Consider the following 21,753-nt stretch of genomic DNA (forward strand, 5'->3'; position numbering starts at 1 on the left):
TATATATATATATATATATATATATATATATATATATATATACATATATATATATATATATATATAAAAGCATATTGCCTCGTCCACCTTACAGTTCGTAATTGCACCCCACGTTTCTAGAAAAGTACTCAAAGGAAAATGATACTTGAGCAACAATTTCAAACAACATTTAGACACGGGACAAATGTCTAAATATGAGTGGTCTATGTGGAAAAGAATTTTTAAAAATAAAAATGACGTGGAAAGAGAATTGGGCAGAGTTTTGAAGTTTTGGAGGTTCATTCTTATTTTTCAGAATTTGAATCTGATGTAAGGATAGAGAGAGAAGCGAAGCTGTGAAGAAGAGAGAACGGAACCCTAGAGAGAGTCCCACTTCCTCTCATCCTAGATCGACCACTGTGATAGTCTCTCGAACTCCCTCCTCCTCCTCTTCAACAAGATCGGCGACGTCAAAGCCCTAGGCCGTTGCTGCGTCGTTTCTCGCCGCTTCCACTTCCTCGTACCTTAGGTCGAAAACATCGTCGTCTGCGTCGACTGCGTCATCTCCGACGACGACTCTTCCTCCTCCTCCACCGCCTCCGACAAATCCCGCGACCCTTTTTGGAACCTCCTCCGCCTCGTTTTTGGCAGAATCATTAAGCCCATCCAAACCCTCGGCCAATTTTCTTGTTTCTTTACTGTTTGTTTCACTTCAGTTTTTTTTTTCTTTTTGTTAATTGCTTTTTGTGGTGGCTGCTTGACTGTGTATGTCTTTGAAGAATCTGCCTTGCTAATTTGTTTGGTATTTGGATCAATTAGAACGGAGCGTGTAAAATGCATTTACCGTGTACTTTTTGCCGACTAGCTTACCCGAAGAATTTCACCACTATTGCTTAGTTTTTATGTTCTGATTGTTTCCTAGTTTACCTAATGAGTTTCTTCTAATCCAATGTTATATGGTTGTTTACTTTATGAAAGTTTAGAACTCATACATATTTGTTGGAAATGGAAATTTCAGGAAACGTAGAATCATTTAAAAGGGGGGAAAGCTCAAGTTCTTCATAGATGGAAGGAATCTGGAAACTCAAATTTTATTTGGGCGGACATGAAGTGGAAGCAGTTTGGTGGCAGGAAACTTGCTCTTACCAACTTCAGCAACTATGGCCCGGACTCGAGTAGTTACTGAAGGGAACCACAAATCATTCACCTGTCATGCTTAAACTGAAAACTGAATGCATCTACTGGTTTTTTTAATTTGAGGCAATGCTTGTAAGAGTGCACACCTGCAACTAGGATGATCATGTAAGAGCTTTAAGTTTGTAGTCATCTGTCCTTATCAGATCCCTGTGAATATTCTAGGTATCAGTTTGGTTTTCCTCTGTGATATATTTTTCTGGAGTTAAATGAGCAATGTACTGTGGTTCTGTAATTTTAAATAACTTCTGGATGAGGTCAATTATGCGAAATGCAATACTTGTTCCTGCGCTTACTTTTTGTCGTTTAAAGGTTTGCAAGTTACTTGTCGGTGAACTTGTAAACTGTTCGATCGAGACTCAGGATAAGGAATGAAAGTGGAGTCGAAAATCTTGTAGTTCTTCCTTGTTGTTTTTGCATTGTTAAATGTCCAATTTTACTCAAAAGAAAATGATTCAATATGTTAATGTTTTAGGCCTCTACTGTAGTATATATTCTGCCCAGATTAAGGAGATGACTTGGGATCCAAAATGTTCAGTTTAGCTCCATTTTAGTATGTGTCTCCGATGGCTAATGGTTTTCTGACTTTGTGAATGTTCGCTGTCATAAAAGGACTGAATCTAAACTGATGATAAAACTGTATGCGCTGCTTAGTGTGTTTGGTGTTGTAATTAGAGAAGATTTATTTAGAATCTTCCTAATTAGAGAAAGTAGATATACAATCTTTTATTTTATTTTATTTCCTAGTTTCTCTATTTCCTTTTTAGGAGAATTAGATTGTTACAAATAGAGGATATGAGAATGTATTTTCAATCAATTCTAAATAATAAATTTCAATATTATTTTCTACTTGGTATCAAGAGCTTCCGATCTTGGAACTCCATTCCGCTGCACAATCGTCGCCGTCGTTGTCCGACCACCGCCGCTGTCGCCGTTGTCGTCGTCGCCGGTTGGGGTCGTTGATAGGGTAGAAAGGTGCGCCCAACTCCTACGACCACAACGCTGGAAGTCGCTCCGTTAGAGGAGCCGCCACGCGCCTCCACGCGCCGCCACCGTCGCCGGTGCGTGTAGCCCACACGCCTACCTCCGGCGAGACCCACTCGCCGGCGCCACCACAGACAGGGTCGCCGGAGTGTCTTGAGTCCATTCCTAGGGTCGGTGACGACTCATTTGGGCTGTATTTGAGCAGATCTGAGTTTTAAGTTTTGCTCCTTTTTTTTCCGGCGAGACCCACTCGCCGTCACCGCCACAGAAGAGTCGCTGGAGACTTCTGAGTCTGTTCCTAGGGTTTGTGACAACCCATTTGACCTTTTCTTGAGTAGATCTGGTTGTTTAAGTTCTGCTCTTTTTTTCTCAGTGTGACCCATACACCGTCATCGTCTTGGAGACTCCCTCGTTGCGTTCTACGGGATATCTGAAGTAAAAATTATTCCTTTGAAAGCAATGGATGAATCATTGAGTAAGTCCTCTGGATCATGCACTTTGTCCATAAAAGGTAAGATTTGCCTCAATATTGTTGATCATGTGTCTCAAGGCATTTGGATTCTTGATTCGGGTGCAACTGATCGTATGACACCTTTTAGTATGTCCTTCGACTCATATGGTAAAAGAAATAAAGAACAACTTATTACAGTTGCGAATGGTCAGGGTATACCTATATGCGGCTCTGGGAATATAATTTTGGACTCATTTATTGTATTGAAGGATGTTTTACATGTTCCTCAATTAGCCAACAATCTTATCACTGTGCAAAAACGCACAAAGGATTGAGTCCAAAATTTTGACATATGGCGAGATTGAGCCAAATGTCACAATTTCTTTCTCCTCCCTAAAACAAGTCAGTAAAAGACATTTTTTCAAATAAGTGTGGGGAGAGACGAATAATAATTAGTTTTTTTTAGGTTAAATAGATTCATTGGTTCCTATTTTTGCTGGTTTTCTTCAATTACCCCGTTTTTTAAAAATGATCAATTTGGTCTCTGTATTTGTAAAATTAAACCAATCAAGGAAATTTTGTTAACTTCTCTGGACGACGTTAAAAATAGTCTTTGCTGACAACAGTAGCTGTAATTTTGTAAACAGGTGTCACTTAACCAGTTTATGACGTGGTCTGCCATCTGGATACCAGGGCCAAGAGTCTGAACAGGAGCTCTAGGGGTCGAGGCTAACTCCCTCTCATTCTTCCACTTCACCTCCAAGAGACCAAGTCTCTTTCTCTGCACAGAACAAAAAAAGAAAAAAAAAAAAACTAAAGGGTTTCATCTTCCTCATGGTGCATATCACCACCTCCACTAGAATTGACTGTCGCGCCGGACCACCGCCCAGCCTAAAGTTTCGCTGGAGACCCCAAATGCCACCGTTGGCCGCAACGTCAGATCTTCTTCTTCCTCTCCCCTTTTCGCGTGCGAGAGGAGAACACACACCTTCCACCTTGCGTTTCTGCCACCGCTACCAACCACGACTCAGCCTCCACCGTTCAACGTCGCCGCTGTCCTCACTGGAGACGCTTCCTCGCCGGTGCCGTTAGTGCCGCTCCCCTTCCATCTCTGTTCGAGGGTTTTCTTTCTTTTCCCTCAAACTCCAGGCACCTCCAGCAGTGCCACCACCTACCTCCAGTAGCTCCACTGTCAACGACGGGGACGAAAACGTTTTTCCTCTTTTCTTCTCTTTTTTGAACGCTGCTTGTTGATGGATTCCACCACTGATTGGCGTTGTGTCTGACGTCATAGGCCGAAGGAGACAAATCCTAGCTCTTGGTATTGAAGTCACTATGATGATGTTGAACTCATGATGAAGTCATAGTGTTGATCGGTCATCCTTGTTCGAATGTACTGGGTACAGTAGAGGATATGATGGCTTATTCTAAAGAACAAGCTCTGAGCATGTTGGCATGGGATCTGTGATTCGATTTCCTTGTTTCAGGTGAAAGGCAGTCTCGAGATTGAGTTTAGTTGTAGCGGACATCGTTACTCAGATTGAGGGAGGTCTTGTTTGCTAGAGAGAAAAACTGATTGTGATTTCTATTTTGTATGAGAACTGATATGAAAGGAAACTGTCTCTGATTCATGCTTCTGTTTTCCTACAGTGTCTTTTGGATGCAGGTATTGAAGCCATGTTGAGGGGTAGTACATGCCTATGTTCTATTGCGAGTTATGCTTAATGAATTTTGAAGGCGTTGACATTACATTTTGTGCTCAATTTGATTAACAGAGTAAAGCAAACACAACTATATACACTGGTCAAGCATCAATCATTCATCTCCAGACATCTAGCAGAGGAGCACGCACCCACATAATATCATTCATTCATATCCAGACATGTGCATTCACATAAGACCAAGAGCTTAGACATACGAAAACTTACCTCCGCAGCTTCAAAACTTTTCCTTCTGGTTCTATTGGAGCCCTTGCTTTCTTGAATCCAACCTTCTCTTGATTACCAAAATCTTGCAGGTGCAGGAAGGTTAGATTCACTGGGCATCCAGGTTCACAACGAAGGTGAAGGCAATATGATTTTCCTCTCCCTGGCCGTGAGGTCTTCTGCTTCGTTTTTATATTGTGTGTAATCGTGGTCGTGGCATTAGACTAAAGAAACACTACTTAAGTGACACCTGTTTACAAAATGACAGCTACTGATGCCAGCAAAGATTATTTTTAACGTCGTCCAGGGAAGTTAACGAAATGTCCTTAATTGGTTTAATTTTACAAATTCAAGGACCAAATTGATCAGTTTTAAAAAAACGGGGACCTAATTGAAGAAAACCAGCAAAATTAGGGACCAATGAATCTATTTAACCTTTTTTTTTTTCATTTTGTTTTTTTTTAATTTTCGTTTTATTTCCATAAAAAAAATTGTGATTTCTTTTTGAAAAAATTATGAAAGTATTAACTTTTTACTTGGTGAAACTTTTACATATTATGTCTCTTAAGAAATTTACTCAAAAATATTTTATTTTTTTCTAAAAAATAATAAAGAAAATAATATATTTGTTTTCCAAAATCTTCCAAAAAAAATTTAAGCCTCTATATCCTAAATTTTTTCTACTTTTATGGTCATATTACAACTTTTGGAAAGTCTTCGTAATCTTTGAATGCATGTTTTTCAAAAGTATGTGAATGTTAGAATTTTGCTAAGTTATGGTAGTGTTTACATACATGAATATTTTGAGTGCAAACACAAGCATAAACACTTAAGAGAGCGTTGGTGAATGAATATACATTTTAACTTGAGTGATCTCTTTCATACTTGATTTCCTCATAAATTCAAAAAATTAACTCATGTGTTTAAAATAGAGTTTTCCCATTCACATGATTCATGGCAACTCTATTTATAAAGTTGATTATGTTTTTTTCTTTGTTTTAATGTTGATATGAATATTGATCCAGAATAAAGTTTTGAAATTACTAAGTTTTGCCTAAGAGTACAAAAGAATAAGTGTGAGGGTGACACTAGGTAACTTAGCCAAAATGGTTACAGGTTACCACAAGTAAGTTGGTCATTGAGTCTATGGGTTAATGACACATAATTAAGGTCCATTTAGGTAAATGTCCATGATTAACAAAACAGTTTTATAAATATTATTTTAATCATATTTTGATTTTACTTTGGCATTAATCTAACTTTAAGTATAATTTTTTACTTAGAAGACTAACTTAAACGTAAGAGAATATTTTGTAAACACTCTACTATTTGGTAGAAGACAAAAAAAATTTACAAAACGAGTAGTGAGTAATAGGAGTTTGTCAACTTTGCCAGAATATTCAGTATTATAAGTAGAGTTTGTTTGAGAAGAGGAGAAATATGCACGGTTAACCGTTAAGTTCCTATATCTAATATTTTTCAATTTTTAACATACTTTAAATAACCATAAATATGCCATTTATTAAAACAATCTAATATACATTACTTTTGTGTAAATATAAATATTAATATCAATATAATTTTTTGAGAAAAATAGTGACAGAAAAAAGATATTTTATCAAAAACTGAAAATATAATTAAGTTTTAGGACAAAAGGGGTAGTAAATAAAATGTACTAAAACATAATACGAAAAATTACCACTTTATTATTTGAATATGTTGTGATGAAATTATTGAGGAAATGAAAGTTTTAAACCTAATAACTGTTAATTTAATCTGCGAAAAGAAATTAGACCACGTCCAGTGAGCCATTCACAATGTTATATAACCCGTTCCATAACCATTAGAGGGAAAGTCTTCCCCTCCCCGTTGTACTGTGGCCACTCTCTCTTGTTCCGATCCATTGCTGTTCCAGGCATGGCCACACAAGTGACACTAGTGGCATCAGCATTTCTTTTGCTTCTTTCTATCCCTTTCTCCACTTCCATCTCTCACTCTCACCGTTCCGCTGCCATCAATCTCTTCCCTACCTCTCCCGCAAGGTCAAAACATAGGCCCTAATTAAACTCGCTCGCATTGTGTTGTTCTTCGCCGATTTCGTCAAATCCGTTTAATTTTCTAAAATAAATTGAAAACGTTGTGTTTCGTTGTGATCGGTGGACGCGAATGGATCATTAGATTTGTATTGCTTTCTTGAGATTTTAAAACGTTTTGCGCTACTGAACTCAACCATTTTTGTCCTTCTTTGATCTATTACCAGCTTAGAAGACGCGTACGAGGCGCTTAGGGTGTTTGAGATTCTTGGATTAGAAGAGAAGAAGACTCACGTGAGCGGGGACGCGTGTCAGAAAGTGTTGGAAAATCTAAACTCGGCTTCCTCTCTCAAGGATTTGTTCTATGCCTTGAAAGTTAACAACATTTTAAAATGCGATGTTAATAGCAACGCTTTAAAGGTGCTTTTCCTATTTCTGCTTGCTTGGGCATTCGTTGTCCTCATCATGATTTGGTTGCTATTTTAATGTCACCGCTTGTGAACTTTTTGTTGGTGTGCTGGAAATTGACGCCAGTTTTGTTTTTATTTTTAATATTTTGAATAGGATATTGCTTCAAGACTTAAAGCTACTGTTCATGAACCGAGTACTTTGCTTGACATATACTACTCAATTGGAGGCTTGGTTCTTATAAAGGTAATTTTCTGCCTGCTGCTTTACATTGTGATCTCTGAGGTCTATTTTACAGTTTTATTTTTCTTTTTTTTCTTTGGGTCCTTAGGGAGTATTGATGCTTTAATGAAGTTTATTTCTTATTCATCCTTTCTTATGGTGTTTGAATACGCCTAATCTTTTTATCTCATGTTATGTTTTAAGCAGTGGGTGTGATATTTTGTTTTAAAAAAAATTAAAATGTGATTTGTGGATTGCAAACGTTATAGTATATTGCGTGATGGTCCTTATCTGCTTTTGTATGCCCTTCTTTGTACACAGGATCAGGACTCTAATGTTGATGCGTATCTTGTCGATGTTGACAGGGTTTTTCAATCAATCAAGGTTTGTGTTACTGTGTTTTTTCTGTTAAATAAGATAAGATGAGCACTAGATTTGTTTTATGGTAAATACTAATTTGGCCTCATCTGATATGGATGATAGGAGATGATAGGTGCTTCCATATGAGATCATCACCCTACATATTAGTTTCACCTGTATGCTACATCAATTAATACTGTTGCAACAATTCAAATGTGATTTGCACATTTATTTTGTCTTTCATTGTGGGCAGGCTCTAAGTCAAAGTGATGGAAGATGGCGCTATAGTTCTGATAATCCAGAGCCTAGTACCTATGCTGCTGGTAATAATTTGCAGTGAAATGTCTTTGTTAGAATTGTATGCAGTTCATGTATCACATGTTAAACTACATTTAGTATTACAGGAAATAGTATTTAGGGAGTTGCACTCATTTACACTCAACCTTGGAACTAGTAGCGGTTTTGCACAGTGGAAGACCATTCTGTAGATTCTAATTAAAATACTTCTCCATTTAACAACTGTCTTTAAGCTTCCCCTATGCAACAGTACTGATACTTGATTAATCCCTTATATGCCATTATGTTATGTCCAATATTGATGTAGTTTATCATATAGTTTATCCATATTACAGTTTATCTCGTAATATATTTCACAGGATTAGCAATTGAAGCTCTTGCCGGAGTGATCTCACTAGAATCTTCTGAAATTGATCAGTCTAAGGTAAAGTTATGGATCATTATATCGTTATGCCTGTAATAGGTTTCATACATTGTCTCGAAATTCATGCATACAACGTTATTTGCATTATAGGTAGTTAAAATGTCAAGGGGCATAGCACGAAACTGAAGTTAAACTTGCTAGTGTTGTGCCTGCATTTAGGTGGTCATCTGTTTTGGCCTTTATTTGTTCTTTTCTAGTTTTTGCTGCCTTTTGCTAACATAATTTGTTTTGACCCTTCTATCAATTTCTTATATTAGCTCCGTGTTGGCAGGTCAATATAGTGAAAAATGACATAGTAAAGCTTTTTGATGTCATTGAGAAATATGGTATGTGTAACTTTGCTTTTTCTTCATTTAAATTGACTTCTGTTGATGTTTATTCTTAAATATAGAATTCCCTGGCATGAGTTAACAATTCATGGCAGCCTTGGTCTCAATTAATAGAATTTGTTCTTATGTAAGTGGTAGTTTCTAAATTTGTCCTTATGTTAGGGCTTCAATTGTTTTTCTCATTTTGTTTATTTTTTGGTCTTTTTGGGGCTTAGCTATTAATCAAGTTGCAATTACCTGCTTAAGTGCCGATGTATCATAATCTTGCAAGCACTATGGATGTAGGCTTTTCTAGAAGAGACTTCTAGAATTGAGGGTTTCTGTTGAGTTATCTATTTCTGTCAATGGCTTGTAATGAGGTTGCTGTATCTTCAATAAATTCAGTGTCCTACATTTGTAAAATAAGTTACCTGAAGAGAGTAGATGCATCTCTTCAAAATGCGTGAAACTTGATGACCGGTTTCTTGTGACAATCAAATTCTACATATTTGTATGTAGGGTTGCATTGCTGTTGCATCTTTCCTTCAGTGCATTTCTGTTATGCAGAGTGGTATTTTCCATCAAATGATATAATTTGCTGGAAGCTTATCTTTTTTATCCAGTCCCCCTTTTATGGGTATTGCACTTGCATCACCCCACCACTCCTTATTCATTATACATCATCGTATTAGACTTAGATGAACCTATTGTCATTTTTCAGATGATGGAACCTTTTATTTTGATGAGAAATTTGTTGGTGGAGAAGAGCAATGGGGTTCTCTTTCTGCAACTTCTTCAGTTGTTAGAGGGTTTACTTCATTTGCTGCTGTAACTTCTGGAGAAATAAACGTATGTAGAGTGTAAGGAAAATGCTTGTAATTTTTTCAATCTGTTTCTGGAATTTATTGCTTATGATAATGGCTTTGCGTTTTCCAGCTTCCAGGGGATAAAATATTGGGTCTGGCAAGATTTTTCTTGGGCATTGGAATCCCAGGAGATGCCAAGGACTTCTTTAATCAAATTGAGTCGTTAGCTTTTCTAGAGACCAACAGGCAAGTGTTTTTATTTGAACAATCTTATTTTAAACGGCCTCTTTATGGATATATTTCCTTTTTATTTTTTCTTTGGTGATATCTTGACCTCCTCACGTTCAGTTATACTATGTAACTTAGATTTCTTATGGTGGTGTAGGATTTCCATTCCATTAATATTGTCACTCCCTGAAACAGTTTATGCTTTGACCAAGAAAGGCCAGCTTAAGGTATTTCTTCTTAATATTATAAGTTTTAGTTAGTTTTTTCGTAATGATTGGCTATAATGAATAGTTGATGGGGTAATCCCAATGCCTTATCATGCTTGACTTTTAACTTTTTTGTCTGAAAATAGGAAAGTAGAAAATACAGGGTGACCTAATAGCTTATTGATTGTAGTCCATTTCTGAGTGTCAGCTGTTGTGCAAGCCTATTGTTCTCTGTGCTTTCAATGATTCTAACCTCTGAAAAAATTACCAAAGCAGTTCATAGTTCTTACTGGGCTTCCTTTGTCTCTATATGATAATTGTTATTAGCCATTAATTTTCAGTAGTTTCTTGTTTAAAATTATTAACAAGCTTTAAGTTGCATTATCCTCTATTTATTACTTGTTGATTCTTGTGCATGCAGTTCTACATTAATATCTCAACCATCCTCATTAATACATGCTTCCCTCATCCAAACAATTTTAATTTCTGATGAGGTCTCTTTGCAGAATTAAATTAGTGATTGTGCAATACTTCAGCATTTCTATTCCACTTTTCAGTTTTCATTAGTGTTGTTGACTAGATCTGACAAATTTCTATTGCAAAATTAATCAGGTTAAGGTGAATACGGTGCTTGGTTCAGCTCCACCACCTTTAACAGTTAAGCTTGCCCATGCTTTTAGCACTGGTGCAAAAGATTCAGCTATTATTGATAGCAAGGTGAGTGATGAGTCAATCGCTTCTGAGGGGTGAGGCTTGAAAATATTTTTCTCCCTGACGCAATCATTTAGTTTACTGGGGTCCTTTTCTTATCTCTGGTAACTTCTACTTTGCGTGACACAGGAGCTCCAGTATGACCAAGAAAGTGGATTTCATGTCTTAGATGCTTTCCCTAAGAACGTGGATGTGGGAACATATGTGTTTGTTTTTGAGGTATTCCTTTCTATCTAATTTAGTTATTTATTTTTCATTTTAGTTACACCAAGGTGTGTATATATGTAACCACCTATCATTATAATATTTTACCCGATTTTGTAGATTGTGCTTCATGATTCTGGCAGTGAAAAAGTTTATGCAACTGGAGGACAAATTCATGTACCGATATATGTCACTGGATTCATTAAAATCAACAATGCAGAAATCACTGTTGCGGATAGTGATCTTGGACGTGCCCAAACCCAGAAAAAGTATGTTTCTATTTTGGCTTTTGTTTGAATATATTCAGGATCCTTTTGATTTCTGATTAGTATGTCTGATAATTGTCATTCTGTCATGTGCTTGAAGTCTGAACTGTTGTGTATGAATCCATATCTATGCTGCAGTTTTATTTGTAACTCTTGTATGGATTTGATTTATTTTTTAACTTTCATTTGTGTTTGACCTCTCTAGGCTAGATTTGGCTGGAAATGATGTAGTTTCACTCTCAGCTAACCACTTGCAGAAGTTGAAGTTTTCTTTCCAATTGACAACACCTCATGGCCATGTTTTTAAGCCTCAACAGGTTTGCAGTTGCCTCTTGTATCCTCCAAATGAATGTATTTTCAATGCTATATTTATTGAGGTTTTTGTTGTTTTTCAGGCATTTTTCAAGATGACACACGAGACAAAGGTTGAGCACATCTTCATGATTGGAAACATTGGCAAGAAGTTTGAGATAATTCTTGTTAAGTATCTCTTGTTACAAATTATTTCATTGTCTGGGTTTTGAGGTCTCTCCTCAAGTATTTGTTAAGTTTGTTACTAAAATAAAGTACATAAATACGTATAAATTTTATCTTATAGTTGGTTTTGTAAAGTGGAGTTAGATCCATTGCCTGCATTCTAGTAAATTGTTTGAGTTCAAGTATGAGTTGGAGTCTTGTATTGTGTAGAAATGAATAAGTTGAGCAACATATAAGTGAGAAAGACCCTGAAATCTATTGCTTTAAAGATTGTGCTTGAAAATAGGGTTATATTCTCATGTTGTTGGCTTGTGATCCATTGGTAAATATCTCCTTGCGGTTTTCTCCCCTCATATTTTGCATTGTGTGATAAATAGCAGTTATACCGTTGCATTCACTTAATTTCTTATGGTGTGTATATATATCATCAATATTATAATCAAGAGACTACTATTGTCAAACGGAAAAGTTTCATACCGGTTATAATATATTGCATTTTAATTACTTAGGCAATATCAACATTTTTATATTTTAATTTGGAACTATTGACCAGCCTCAACTGCTTTTAAGCTTGGCAGGGATACAATTGCTTATCATTTTTTGCTTTATTCTTTTATATAGGAAATGCTGAATGCTGTGATGTTAATTTGATTCTCATTTTCCTGCAACGGTGTTCTCTCTCTTCTTACATTGATATTTTGGCTTGTAGGATTTTCTTGGCTTGGTGGAGAAACTTTTTTATCTCTCAGGCAGATATGAGATTGAGTTGACTGTTGGTGATGCCGTCATGGTATCCTGCGCTAGTCCCCATATTTTGAATTTCCCCTTCTACCAGTGTACTATGAATCTGAGATGAAAATGCTATATTTCAGGAGAATTCTTTCTTACGGCTACTGGGCCATCTCGATTTAGATCTTCCAAAAGCACCTGAGAAAGCAGCCCGTCCTCCACCCCCACCTGTTGACCCTTACTCAAGATACGGGCCGAAAGAAGAGATTACACATTTATTTAGGGCTCCTGAAAAGAAACCACCCCAGAATCTCTCTCTTATATTCTTGGGTTTAATCCTTTTGCCATCCATTGGCTTTTTGGTTGGGGTAAGTCTCATTATAACTACTACTACAAAGTGGCATAAATTGATTTGTTTCTATTTAAGAGAAAAGGTATTAGAGGTAAGAATGGGAAAAATTATAGAATGGAAACAGAAAATGTGGTGTGGTTATCTATACTTGTTATTTCTTTACGATAAATATACTTTTATGATGGTATCAAAAGCTGGAATGCAGAAAAGTTGTTTTGGGGAAAAAAAAATTGCATAAACTGAATGATGGCAATAATTCTCTTATAATCTTAGTTGTGGACAATGGACTGTCATTGAGTGGTCTGTCTCATGTTAGCTTTGCCGATTGAGATATGTTCCTGACTCGCTAGAGATGGTTTACAAAGGGAAATGGGTATTCACATGCTAGGAACATTCAAGAGTGTATTTCAAATTTAGAGTGTTCACTTAGTTGTAAAATGTTATCATGTAATATATGAAAATGTTGATTAAAACTTTCACGACTTCCATAATTATGTGTATGAAATTAGGCCTCTATGGGGGCCTGGTCTAATGCTTACGGTTGCTGACGTTCAAGTTATAGTCAGTCTAAAGGCTTGCTCTACTACACATGCCAACAATATATTGATAGGTAGATTATTTTTCTTGGTATGTATAGAAGTTGGGAGACAAAGTGTAAATGATTATTTCGACTCTTGCATTCAGTTTTGCATAACAGTGTTGCTAAGCTGCTTGGTTTTCCTTTGATTTCGTCTATCTTCCTTTGTGGTAGTCAGTGGTTTTTTATTCTGTTTATATCGTTGGCAGTTATTGCGATTGGGAGCGAACCTAAAGAATTTCCCCAGTTCAACAGTGCCTGCTACATATGGGATCCTTTTCCATGTTGGCATTGCTGGGGTTTTGTTACTTTATGTATTTTTCTGGTTGAAGGTACGTTCACTCTACACAGAAGTAACATTATTAAATGATCCGATTAAGTATGAAGTCCGGTTCTTCTATTATATGGTGGTATATGTAGAAGGAATTTATTACTAATTAGAAGTTTTATCTCCCCTGAAAACATGCTTATTAACTGGTAGAGCCGGTGATGTTCATTCGTATGGTTTTCGTCGGGAGTCGGTTAATTTGCATTACATTTCTCCTGGCATGGCAATATTATCTGTTTGTTCCAAATTTTCTATCTGAAATGTTAATCTCGTTTTTGTTGGTGTGCAGCTGGACCTGTTCACTACACTCAAGGCATTTGGTCTTTTGGGAGCTTTCCTGGTGTTTGTGGGGCACAGAATTCTTTCTCATATCGCTTTGACATCAGCCAAGTTGAAATCAGCATGAATTAAAACCACAAATAATTTCTATTTATAAAGAGACGACGAGAATGAGTTTTTTCCTTTAAAGGAATGGCACTAATCCAATTTTGTAGGACCATTGCTGAATTATCTAATGACAAAATGACAAATTCAGAGAGCTGAATTGTATCTTTAAGAGAAAAGAACAAAATTATATCACAAGAGAAAAGTGATTTGATACGTGGGTTGATATGGTGAATGACGTTTAAAAAAAGTTAGGTTAAAAGTTCTTTTTGGTCCAGTTTTGGTTGAGAAAATTCGAAATGGTCCTCATGTTTTTTGTATGTTCAATTTGGTCTTAAAGAACATAATTGGTGTTCAATTAAGTCATTTTCACTAACTCCGTTTAAATTGTTAATGGCGAACTGTCCAAGTGTTCAACTGCATTGTGAGGTGTCATTTATCTGCTGACTTGGAGTCCTTTGGACATTGTTAGTTAGAATTAGGATTTTTTAAATTGTATTTCTGATTAGGATTATTATTTTGGGAATAAATTAAAGTTAAGTATTTGTGAATTTTGGTAGGGAAACTTGTGAAACTTGCTGAGAGGATTAAGGAAGCACAAGCACCTACTTTCATCTTCTCTTCACTCGATTTCTACACTAGGGCTCATGGGAGGACGCGTCACAGTTTTGAGACTTTCTATGCTCATTCTTGGCTTGTGATTTAGGGTTAATCTTGTGTTTCTATTTCTTCTCTGCAGGTTGACAATTATAGGTTGAGGGTTTTGATCTTATAATTTGGGGGTTTGGTTTTAGGGTTTCTGAATTTGGGAATTTTTTGGGTTTTTGTTCTTGGTTTTTCTGATGTTGCGATTGGAGGAGTTGGAATTTTTGCTTTCAAATTGGATTTTGGGGATTTCCTGTACTTGCGCTCTCTTTCTTTTTTGAAATTTGGAGTTAGGGGTCGTGGTTCTTGCGTTTTTGGATTTTAATTGATGGTGGTGGCACAAGTTTGCGACAATGGAGGCTAGCAACGATATCTCCGGCAACGTTGTACTATGGGGTGGTGTTGCATATCTCCCTTGCAAACCACGATCAACCTTTTAGACATCATTATCCTTAATTTAATTTTGAAAATAATAAGCCTAATATCAAAAAAATGATTTCAAAAATAATAAATTCACCTTATTAGATCTACATTAGTCAATAAATGACATTTCATTCTTTGACTGCATAGTTGGACAACTCACTGTTAACAATTTAAACGGAGTTAGTGAAAAAGACTTAATTGAACACTGATTACGTTCTTCAGAACTAAATTGAACACAAAAAAAACATAGGACCATTTCGAATTTTCCCAACCAAAACTGGGACCAAGAACTTTTAACCAAAAAGTTATTTTACACTATGCTACATACCTACACTTGTTAAAGTAAGCTGCTGGTTTGTGAGACTTAACGGTTCATAATCCTTGTCATGTATCCCAACACACCTTGTTCCGCATATAGCATAATCACATTTTACATACTATAGATAGCAAAATGCTATTTAACGTTTAGAAATTTTATAATTGTTAAGAAATTCAAATCTATTGAACTTAAAGTAGTTTTGTTTTGAATTTCTAAAACTTTATAGATTGCAAAATGCTATTTAACGTTTAGAAATTTTATAATTTTTAAGAAGTTCAAATCTATTGAATTTAAGGTAGTTTTGTTTTGAATTCCTAAAATTTTCAAATCTTTTTAATTGAATAAATTCTTTAAATAAATTATTTTAATTATTTTCAAATGCAAAAATTACTACTTTAATTTTATAGACATCAATAAAAGATAATTATTCAAATTTCAGCGGAAGAATTTATGGGTCTGCCAAAATATAACATACAACCACTGAAAACATATGTACTAGTGTTTACTTTTTTTTTATATAATAAAATTTTATTGTTGTTATTATTATAATTATAAAATTAAATATAAATAACTGAGTTGTATACATGTCAAATATAAAATATTGATAAAAAACCTTGATTAAAATTGATTTAAAAATAACTGAGTTGTATTCTAATGGATGAGTTGAATGTGTTTGAAAAAAACAAATGCAAAAATAAATCTCAAATGTAAGAAAAAAATTAAATGCTATAAATTCATAATACAAGGAAAATGAATTAAATTATAAATTTGTTCATTTTTTGTGCATTTATCAATAACGTAATATATATGGTCGAGTATCTTTCAATCAATATTTGTCTCGTATCGAAATTATAATTGAATAGTTAATTGTCTATGCCTAAACATGTCTAATTCGCATAGTATACTACTCCTGATTACACAAAATTGATACTTACGATCCACCTATTACCATGTAGCTATTATCATATATGATCAAAACAATCTCCCTTTACTAAGATAAATGAGTCACTAGACCTAAGTCCATGCTCATCTAGGTAAGGACTCACTGACATGATAAATAATATTATAAATAACATAATTATTGAGGTATTTTATATACATTTTGATTAATTACGTATTTATTACTTTACTTTAAAAATATTGACTGCGTTGAATTGTCTTTTATAAGTATAATTATCATTCATCTTACCAAAGAAGAATATTCAAGAGGAGAGTAAGCACCTTGGAGATAGAAGGTTGAAGAAGTTTATGGAGTTATTAAAGTCATTAGAGGATACTTATCAATTTTATAAAAACAAATGACAAAAGAAATTATGATAGATTTTAATCTAAAGATATTTATGTTGAGTAGACTATGTTTAGACTTTAATTATATTAAAGAAGATACATTAATTGGAGAAAAAAAAAACAGGACAAAAAAAATTGTAAATGTTTCCAATCTTATTTAAGTGAGATTTAAAATTACCAAATTTTAAACACTCGAATTTCAATTTTTGTATTCAAGCAACACATTTGTTTTTGTAAAAAAATAAAATTAGTTCATTTATAAAAATGAATTATTCTCTAAAATTCTCCATGTAATGGCCGGTAATATTTATTTGTAAAAAATTGTTGATTTGTAATATTTAAAATATATATAGTGAAAACATAATTTAAGTTTAGTTTTCTTTCTTAAGGTTAGTTACGATGCAGTGATACCTTAATTTGGATCAAATGTACACTTCAATTTGAATTACATATTCAACATTTTACCATACTTTATTAATAGATAAAGAGTCCAATCCATCTCAAAAACAACATTGTGGAGCAGTAGAAATGGGCCACAATACACACTCTGCTACCTCATATTTTTGCATTACAGAAATAGCTTAATAATAGTTGTAAATAGCTAGCATTCTTCTAGTATATGATGAGCTGTATAATGATTATTCTCCTTTATTCATTCTTATCCACATGTTGTAGCAGTATATATGATGTACATTTCTTTCATCAATTGATAACCAAATTGAATCCAATATCCTCTCTTTCTTTCCTTTCGGTCTCTCCCTTTTATGGCATCAGAGCTTTTCATGTCAGGCTCAGCTTCTAATACGTCCAATCCAGGGTTCGATGAAAATCCATCAAATCCCCCACTAGACCCCACCCAAAATCCTTTTAGTCCATATCACATCCACCTTAGTGAAAGTCCTTCATCCATCATTATTGCTACAACCCTCGTTGGCAACAATTGTCATTCATGGTCTTGGTCATTTCGCATGGCCCTTGTCTCCAAAAACAAATGGGGTTCCTTAGTGGTTCCATTCCAGCCCCTGCCGCCACAGACCCATTATTCCCTCAATGGGAATGATGCAACACACTCATCATGTCCTGGTTATTGAACTCTTTATCACCTCCCATAGCTCAAAGTGTGATTTACCTTGACAGAGCTATCGACATCTGGACCGATCTTCGTGAATGTTTTTCCCAAAGCGATTTACTCCGAATCGCAAAACTTCAAGAAGTCTATGCATTCAAACAGGGCACTTGAGATGTCACTGATTACTTTATTGGCTTAAAAGCCCTGTGGGAAGAACTGGATAGTTTTTGCCCCATTACTATTTGTCGTTGTTCTGCCAAAATGTATCATACATAGGACTTCATCATCAGATTCCTTAAAGGTCTTTATGATCATTTTCCAATGGTTCGGTCTCAAGTGCTCCTTATGGAACCCTATCGTCCGTGAATCGAATATTTTCCATGGTCATTCAACACGAACGTCAACAACCTAATGTCGTTAGCCTAACTCGTTTGCCAATGCTGCCATGTACAGAGCTCGAAGTACCACAAACAAAGCCAACTCCTCCAAAAAGTGTGGCTATTGTCATCGTACCGGCCACACAATGGACGTTTGATATAGCAAGCATGGTTATCCATCAGGTCATCCTCATTATCCCGGAAGGCCAAAATTTAATCCTCGCACTCGTTCTTCAGCTTACAACATCGTCTGTGATGCTTCTTACGCTGAGGAGAAGGAGATCAATGAGAGCTTCACTCAAGATTCTGGGGTTAATCTCACTAGAGCCCAATTTTAACATTTACTTAGTCTGCTCCAACATACTCCTTCTAGTAGTTCGAGCTCAGTAGACAACAATCCGCCCAAAAGTGTCAATCTCTCTTTAAAGAGCCCAATCCATTCACCTGGTTCCAATTTGGGTATCTCTTTTAGTTTTTGTGCCACCACACACGTTTTCTCTCACACACATGCAATATCTTTTTCTTCCCACTCCACCCCTGGATTGTAGATTCAGGGGCTACAGACCATATTGCATCTTCTCTTGCTTTATTTCAAGTCTATACCAAAATCAAACCCATTAAAATAAATTTACCCAATGGTGCCTTTTTCACTGCAAATTTTTCTGGCACCATACAATTTTCCCCTTCCTTTGTCATGCATAATGTTCTTTATGTCCCAAAATTTAATTTCAACCTTTTGTCTATTTCCAAATCGCTTTCTATTTTTTTTTAAACTCACTTTTTCTCATGATTCTTGCCTAATACAGGATGTGAAATCCTTGAGGATGTTGGTTTGCCTAAACTACAACAAGGTCTCTACCACTTGGTAATCAGCAAGGAACCTTCCACCTTACCCATTGTTCCATCCTTTGTCAACTCCTCCACCACTAGTCCTATCACCATGAACAACATTTGGCATTTTAGATTAGGACATTTATCTCGGAAACATCTTCATATTTTACATGAACAATTTCCTTTTATTTCCAAAAATTTCAATGAAACTTTTGATGTTTGTCATTTGTCTAAACAAAGAAAGTTGTCTTATTCTTCTAATAATAGTAGAACTTCCAAAATTTTTGATTTAATTCACATGGACATTTGGGGACCCTTTTCCAAAGCTTCCATTCATGGTCAAAAATATTTTCTAACTATTATTGATGATTATAGTAGATACACTTGGGTTGTTTTACTAAAATCAAAAGCTAATGTTTAAAATTTTGTTGCTCTCGTTGAAAATCAATTTGAAACAAAGTTTAAATGTATTAGATCAGACAATGGTCAAAATTTTTCTTAAAAGATTTTTTTTTCATCAAAAGGAATTTTGCACCAAAGAAGTTGTGTTGCCACTCCACAACAAAATGCAAGAGTTGAAAGAAAACACCAACACATTCTCAATATTGCCAGAACACTCATTTTTCAATCACATGTGCCAATTCATTTTTGGTCCTATGCCATCAAACATGTTGTCTATCTCATTAATCGCGTTCCTTCTCCTTTAATTAAAAACAAAACTCCTTATGAGTCATTACACAAACAATGACCATATTTTTCCATGATTAAAATTTTTGGTTGTTTATGTTATGCGTCCACACACACATCGTAAAAAATTTGACCCATGTTCCAAATGTGGTGTGTTCTTAGGTTTTCAAAATGGCACAAATGGTTATGTTATTTTGGATTTGGATACAAAAGAAATTTTTATTTCTAGAAATGTGTTTTTTCTTGAAATGATTTTTCCTTTTGCTCTAAATAAAGAGCCCAATCCATCCTTGTCTCGTCCCATACCCAATCCATCCAATCCATCCTTGTCTCATCCTAGCCCAACTTGGTCTTCATTAGACACTGATTCCTACTCACCCATTATCACCCAAGAGTCAAAACCAACATTGTGCAACCCATATTCCTTTACAGAAAGTGTTTCAGCCCTAAATTCACCTCTCATGACCGAGTCCCCCAATCCATCCATGTCCGAGCCCAATTTGCCCTTCTCCTTTCCATCTGGTTCATCCTCCCCAAACGCAACCATGCTGCAACATAGTGAACCGGACCAAACAACACCCCTTCTTCATCGCTCAACTTGCCCACATAACACTCCACCTCACCATGATGATTATGTCTGCAATTTTACGCCAACACAATCATCCACAAAGTGTTTACATCCATTGGAATATGTTCTTAGCTACACCTCTGTGTCTCCTTCTCACTGTCACTAGCTCATGTCATTGTCTTCTAAGCAAGAACCCAGTAATCATCATGAAGCCATAAAGCAACCTTGCTAGAAGGAGGCTATGAAAAGTGAAACAGAGGCCCTAGTGTTGAATAAGACTTGGGATATTGTTGAAAATCCTCTGAATGTCAAACCGATTGGGTGCAAATGGGTGTACAAAATCAAATGGTGACCAGATGGGACTATGGAACACTACAAAGCCCGACTTGTAGCGAAGCGATTCACACAGATTGAAGGTATTAATTTTTGAAACTTTCTCTCTTGTTGTAAAGATGACAACCATATGACTTGTTCTTGCTTTGGCTTCTGTCAATAGATGACATCTTCAACAACTTGATTTTAGTAATGCGTTCCTACACGGTGAACTTTCTGAAGATGTCTACATGGTTGTTCCTCTTGGTGTCATGGGTCACCGTAGTTCACAGTTGCAAAATAAATAAATCTCTCTATGGATATAAACAAGCTCATGTTGATCATAGCCTTTTCATTAAATCTGATGCGTCTAAATTTACTACTCTGATTATATACGTGGATGACATTGTTTTAACTGGAAGTTCTATGCATGAGACTGCCCACATTAAGCAAATATTACATTCACATTTTCATATAAAAGATCTTGGTCTTTTGAAATATTTTTTGGGTATAGAAGTTGCTCATTTAGATGCAAGAATCTCCTTGTGTCAATGGAAATACTATTTAGATCTCCTCAAGGATTCTGGTACGACAAGATCCAAACCCTGTTCCACACCCATGGATAGTGCACTTCGTTTACATCAATATTCCACTAAACCTCTCGCCTATCCACTTTCGTATCGAAGACTTGTTGGTCGTCTATTGTATCTTACTACCACACGTCCTGATATCACTTTTGCCACACAACAACTAAGTCAATTCATGGGTAATCCTACTCAGATGCATCTTCGAGCAGCCATGAGGGTCCTTCATTATCTCAAGCACAACCCCAGGAAAGGTTTGATGTTCAGCCGTGATTCTCCTATCCAAATTCTTGGTTTTAGTGATGCAGATTGGGCGACCTGTGTTGATTCAAGAAGGTTTGTTACATGGTATTGTTTCTTTCTTGGAAATTCCTTAATTTCTTGGAAGACAAAGAAGCAAAACATTGTATCTCGCCCATCATCTGAAGCTGAATACCGAGCCCTTGCTTCAACCACTTGAAAGTTACAATGGCTGGATTTTCTGCTTAGAGATCTAAAAATCCCCTGTTCTAAACAAGTTGTCTTCTACTGTGACAATCAAAGCGCACTGCATATCGCAACAAATCCTATTTTCTATGAGCGGACCAAACATCTGGACATTGATTGTCACCTTGTTCGTGAGAAACTACAAGTTGGCTTGATGCGATTAATTCTTGTGTCATCCTCAAACCAGCTAGCAAACATCTTCACAAAAGCTCTACCTCTAAAGTAGTTCAACTTAAACTTATCCGAGTTGGAGTTAATCAACATCTTCCTACCTCCAACTTATGGGGGGCTGATGACTCGTTATTCCTTGAA

The 21,753-nt window shown here is 35.8% G+C and overlaps 2 protein-coding genes across 3 annotated transcripts; both read left to right on the top strand.

The window, feature by feature from the left end:
- The first annotated feature begins 6,348 nt into the window (after window positions 1-6,348).
- LOC106769835 (dolichyl-diphosphooligosaccharide--protein glycosyltransferase subunit 2) lies at window positions 6,349-14,275 on the top strand. Of its 2 annotated transcripts, XM_014655612.2 has the most exons (19): window positions 6,349-6,575; window positions 6,794-6,986; window positions 7,131-7,220; window positions 7,518-7,580; window positions 7,810-7,879; window positions 8,213-8,277; window positions 8,549-8,603; window positions 9,307-9,434; window positions 9,522-9,637; window positions 9,777-9,846; window positions 10,438-10,542; window positions 10,666-10,755; window positions 10,861-11,009; window positions 11,212-11,323; window positions 11,402-11,485; window positions 12,193-12,273; window positions 12,356-12,580; window positions 13,351-13,473; window positions 13,759-14,275. In XM_014655612.2, the coding sequence occupies exons 1-19, from the start codon at window positions 6,451-6,453 to the stop codon at window positions 13,873-13,875; spliced, it is 2,061 nt and encodes a 686-aa protein (XP_014511098.1). In that variant the 5' UTR covers window positions 6,349-6,450; the 3' UTR covers window positions 13,876-14,275. The 2 variants fall into 2 exon arrangements, with proteins under 2 accessions (XP_014511098.1, XP_022640649.1); XM_022784928.1 differs by lacking the exons at window positions 6,349-6,575; window positions 6,794-6,986; window positions 7,131-7,220; window positions 7,518-7,580 and adding an exon at window positions 7,658-7,732.
- A 6,309-nt stretch (window positions 14,276-20,584) lies between these two features.
- On the top strand, window positions 20,585-21,415 carry LOC106770383 (uncharacterized mitochondrial protein AtMg00810-like). The gene has a single exon (XM_014656197.1). It carries the CDS (start codon window positions 20,585-20,587, stop codon window positions 21,413-21,415), a length of 831 nt encoding a protein of 276 aa, XP_014511683.1.
- Window positions 21,416-21,753: the final 338 nt, after the last annotated feature.

The sequence above is a fragment of the Vigna radiata genome, chromosome 8 (genome assembly GCF_000741045.1).
Source record: "Vigna radiata var. radiata cultivar VC1973A chromosome 8, Vradiata_ver6, whole genome shotgun sequence".
Classification (NCBI taxonomy): Eukaryota; Viridiplantae; Streptophyta; class Magnoliopsida; order Fabales; family Fabaceae; genus Vigna; species Vigna radiata.

Bases quoted from the DNA above. Each gene is read 5' to 3' on its own strand.
- LOC106769835 (XM_014655612.2), top strand. From the start codon at position 6,451: ATGGCCACACAAGTGACACTAGTGGCATCAGCATTTCTTTTGCTTCTT. The intron at 7,880-8,212 runs GTAATAATTTGC...TATATTTCACAG, and splicing joins GCCTAGTACCTATGCTGCTG to GATTAGCAATTGAAGCTCTT. The intron at 9,638-9,776 runs GCAAGTGTTTTT...ATGGTGGTGTAG, and splicing joins GCTTTTCTAGAGACCAACAG to GATTTCCATTCCATTAATAT.
- LOC106770383 (XM_014656197.1), top strand. From the start codon at position 20,585: ATGCGTTCCTACACGGTGAACTTTCTGAAGATGTCTACATGGTTGTTC.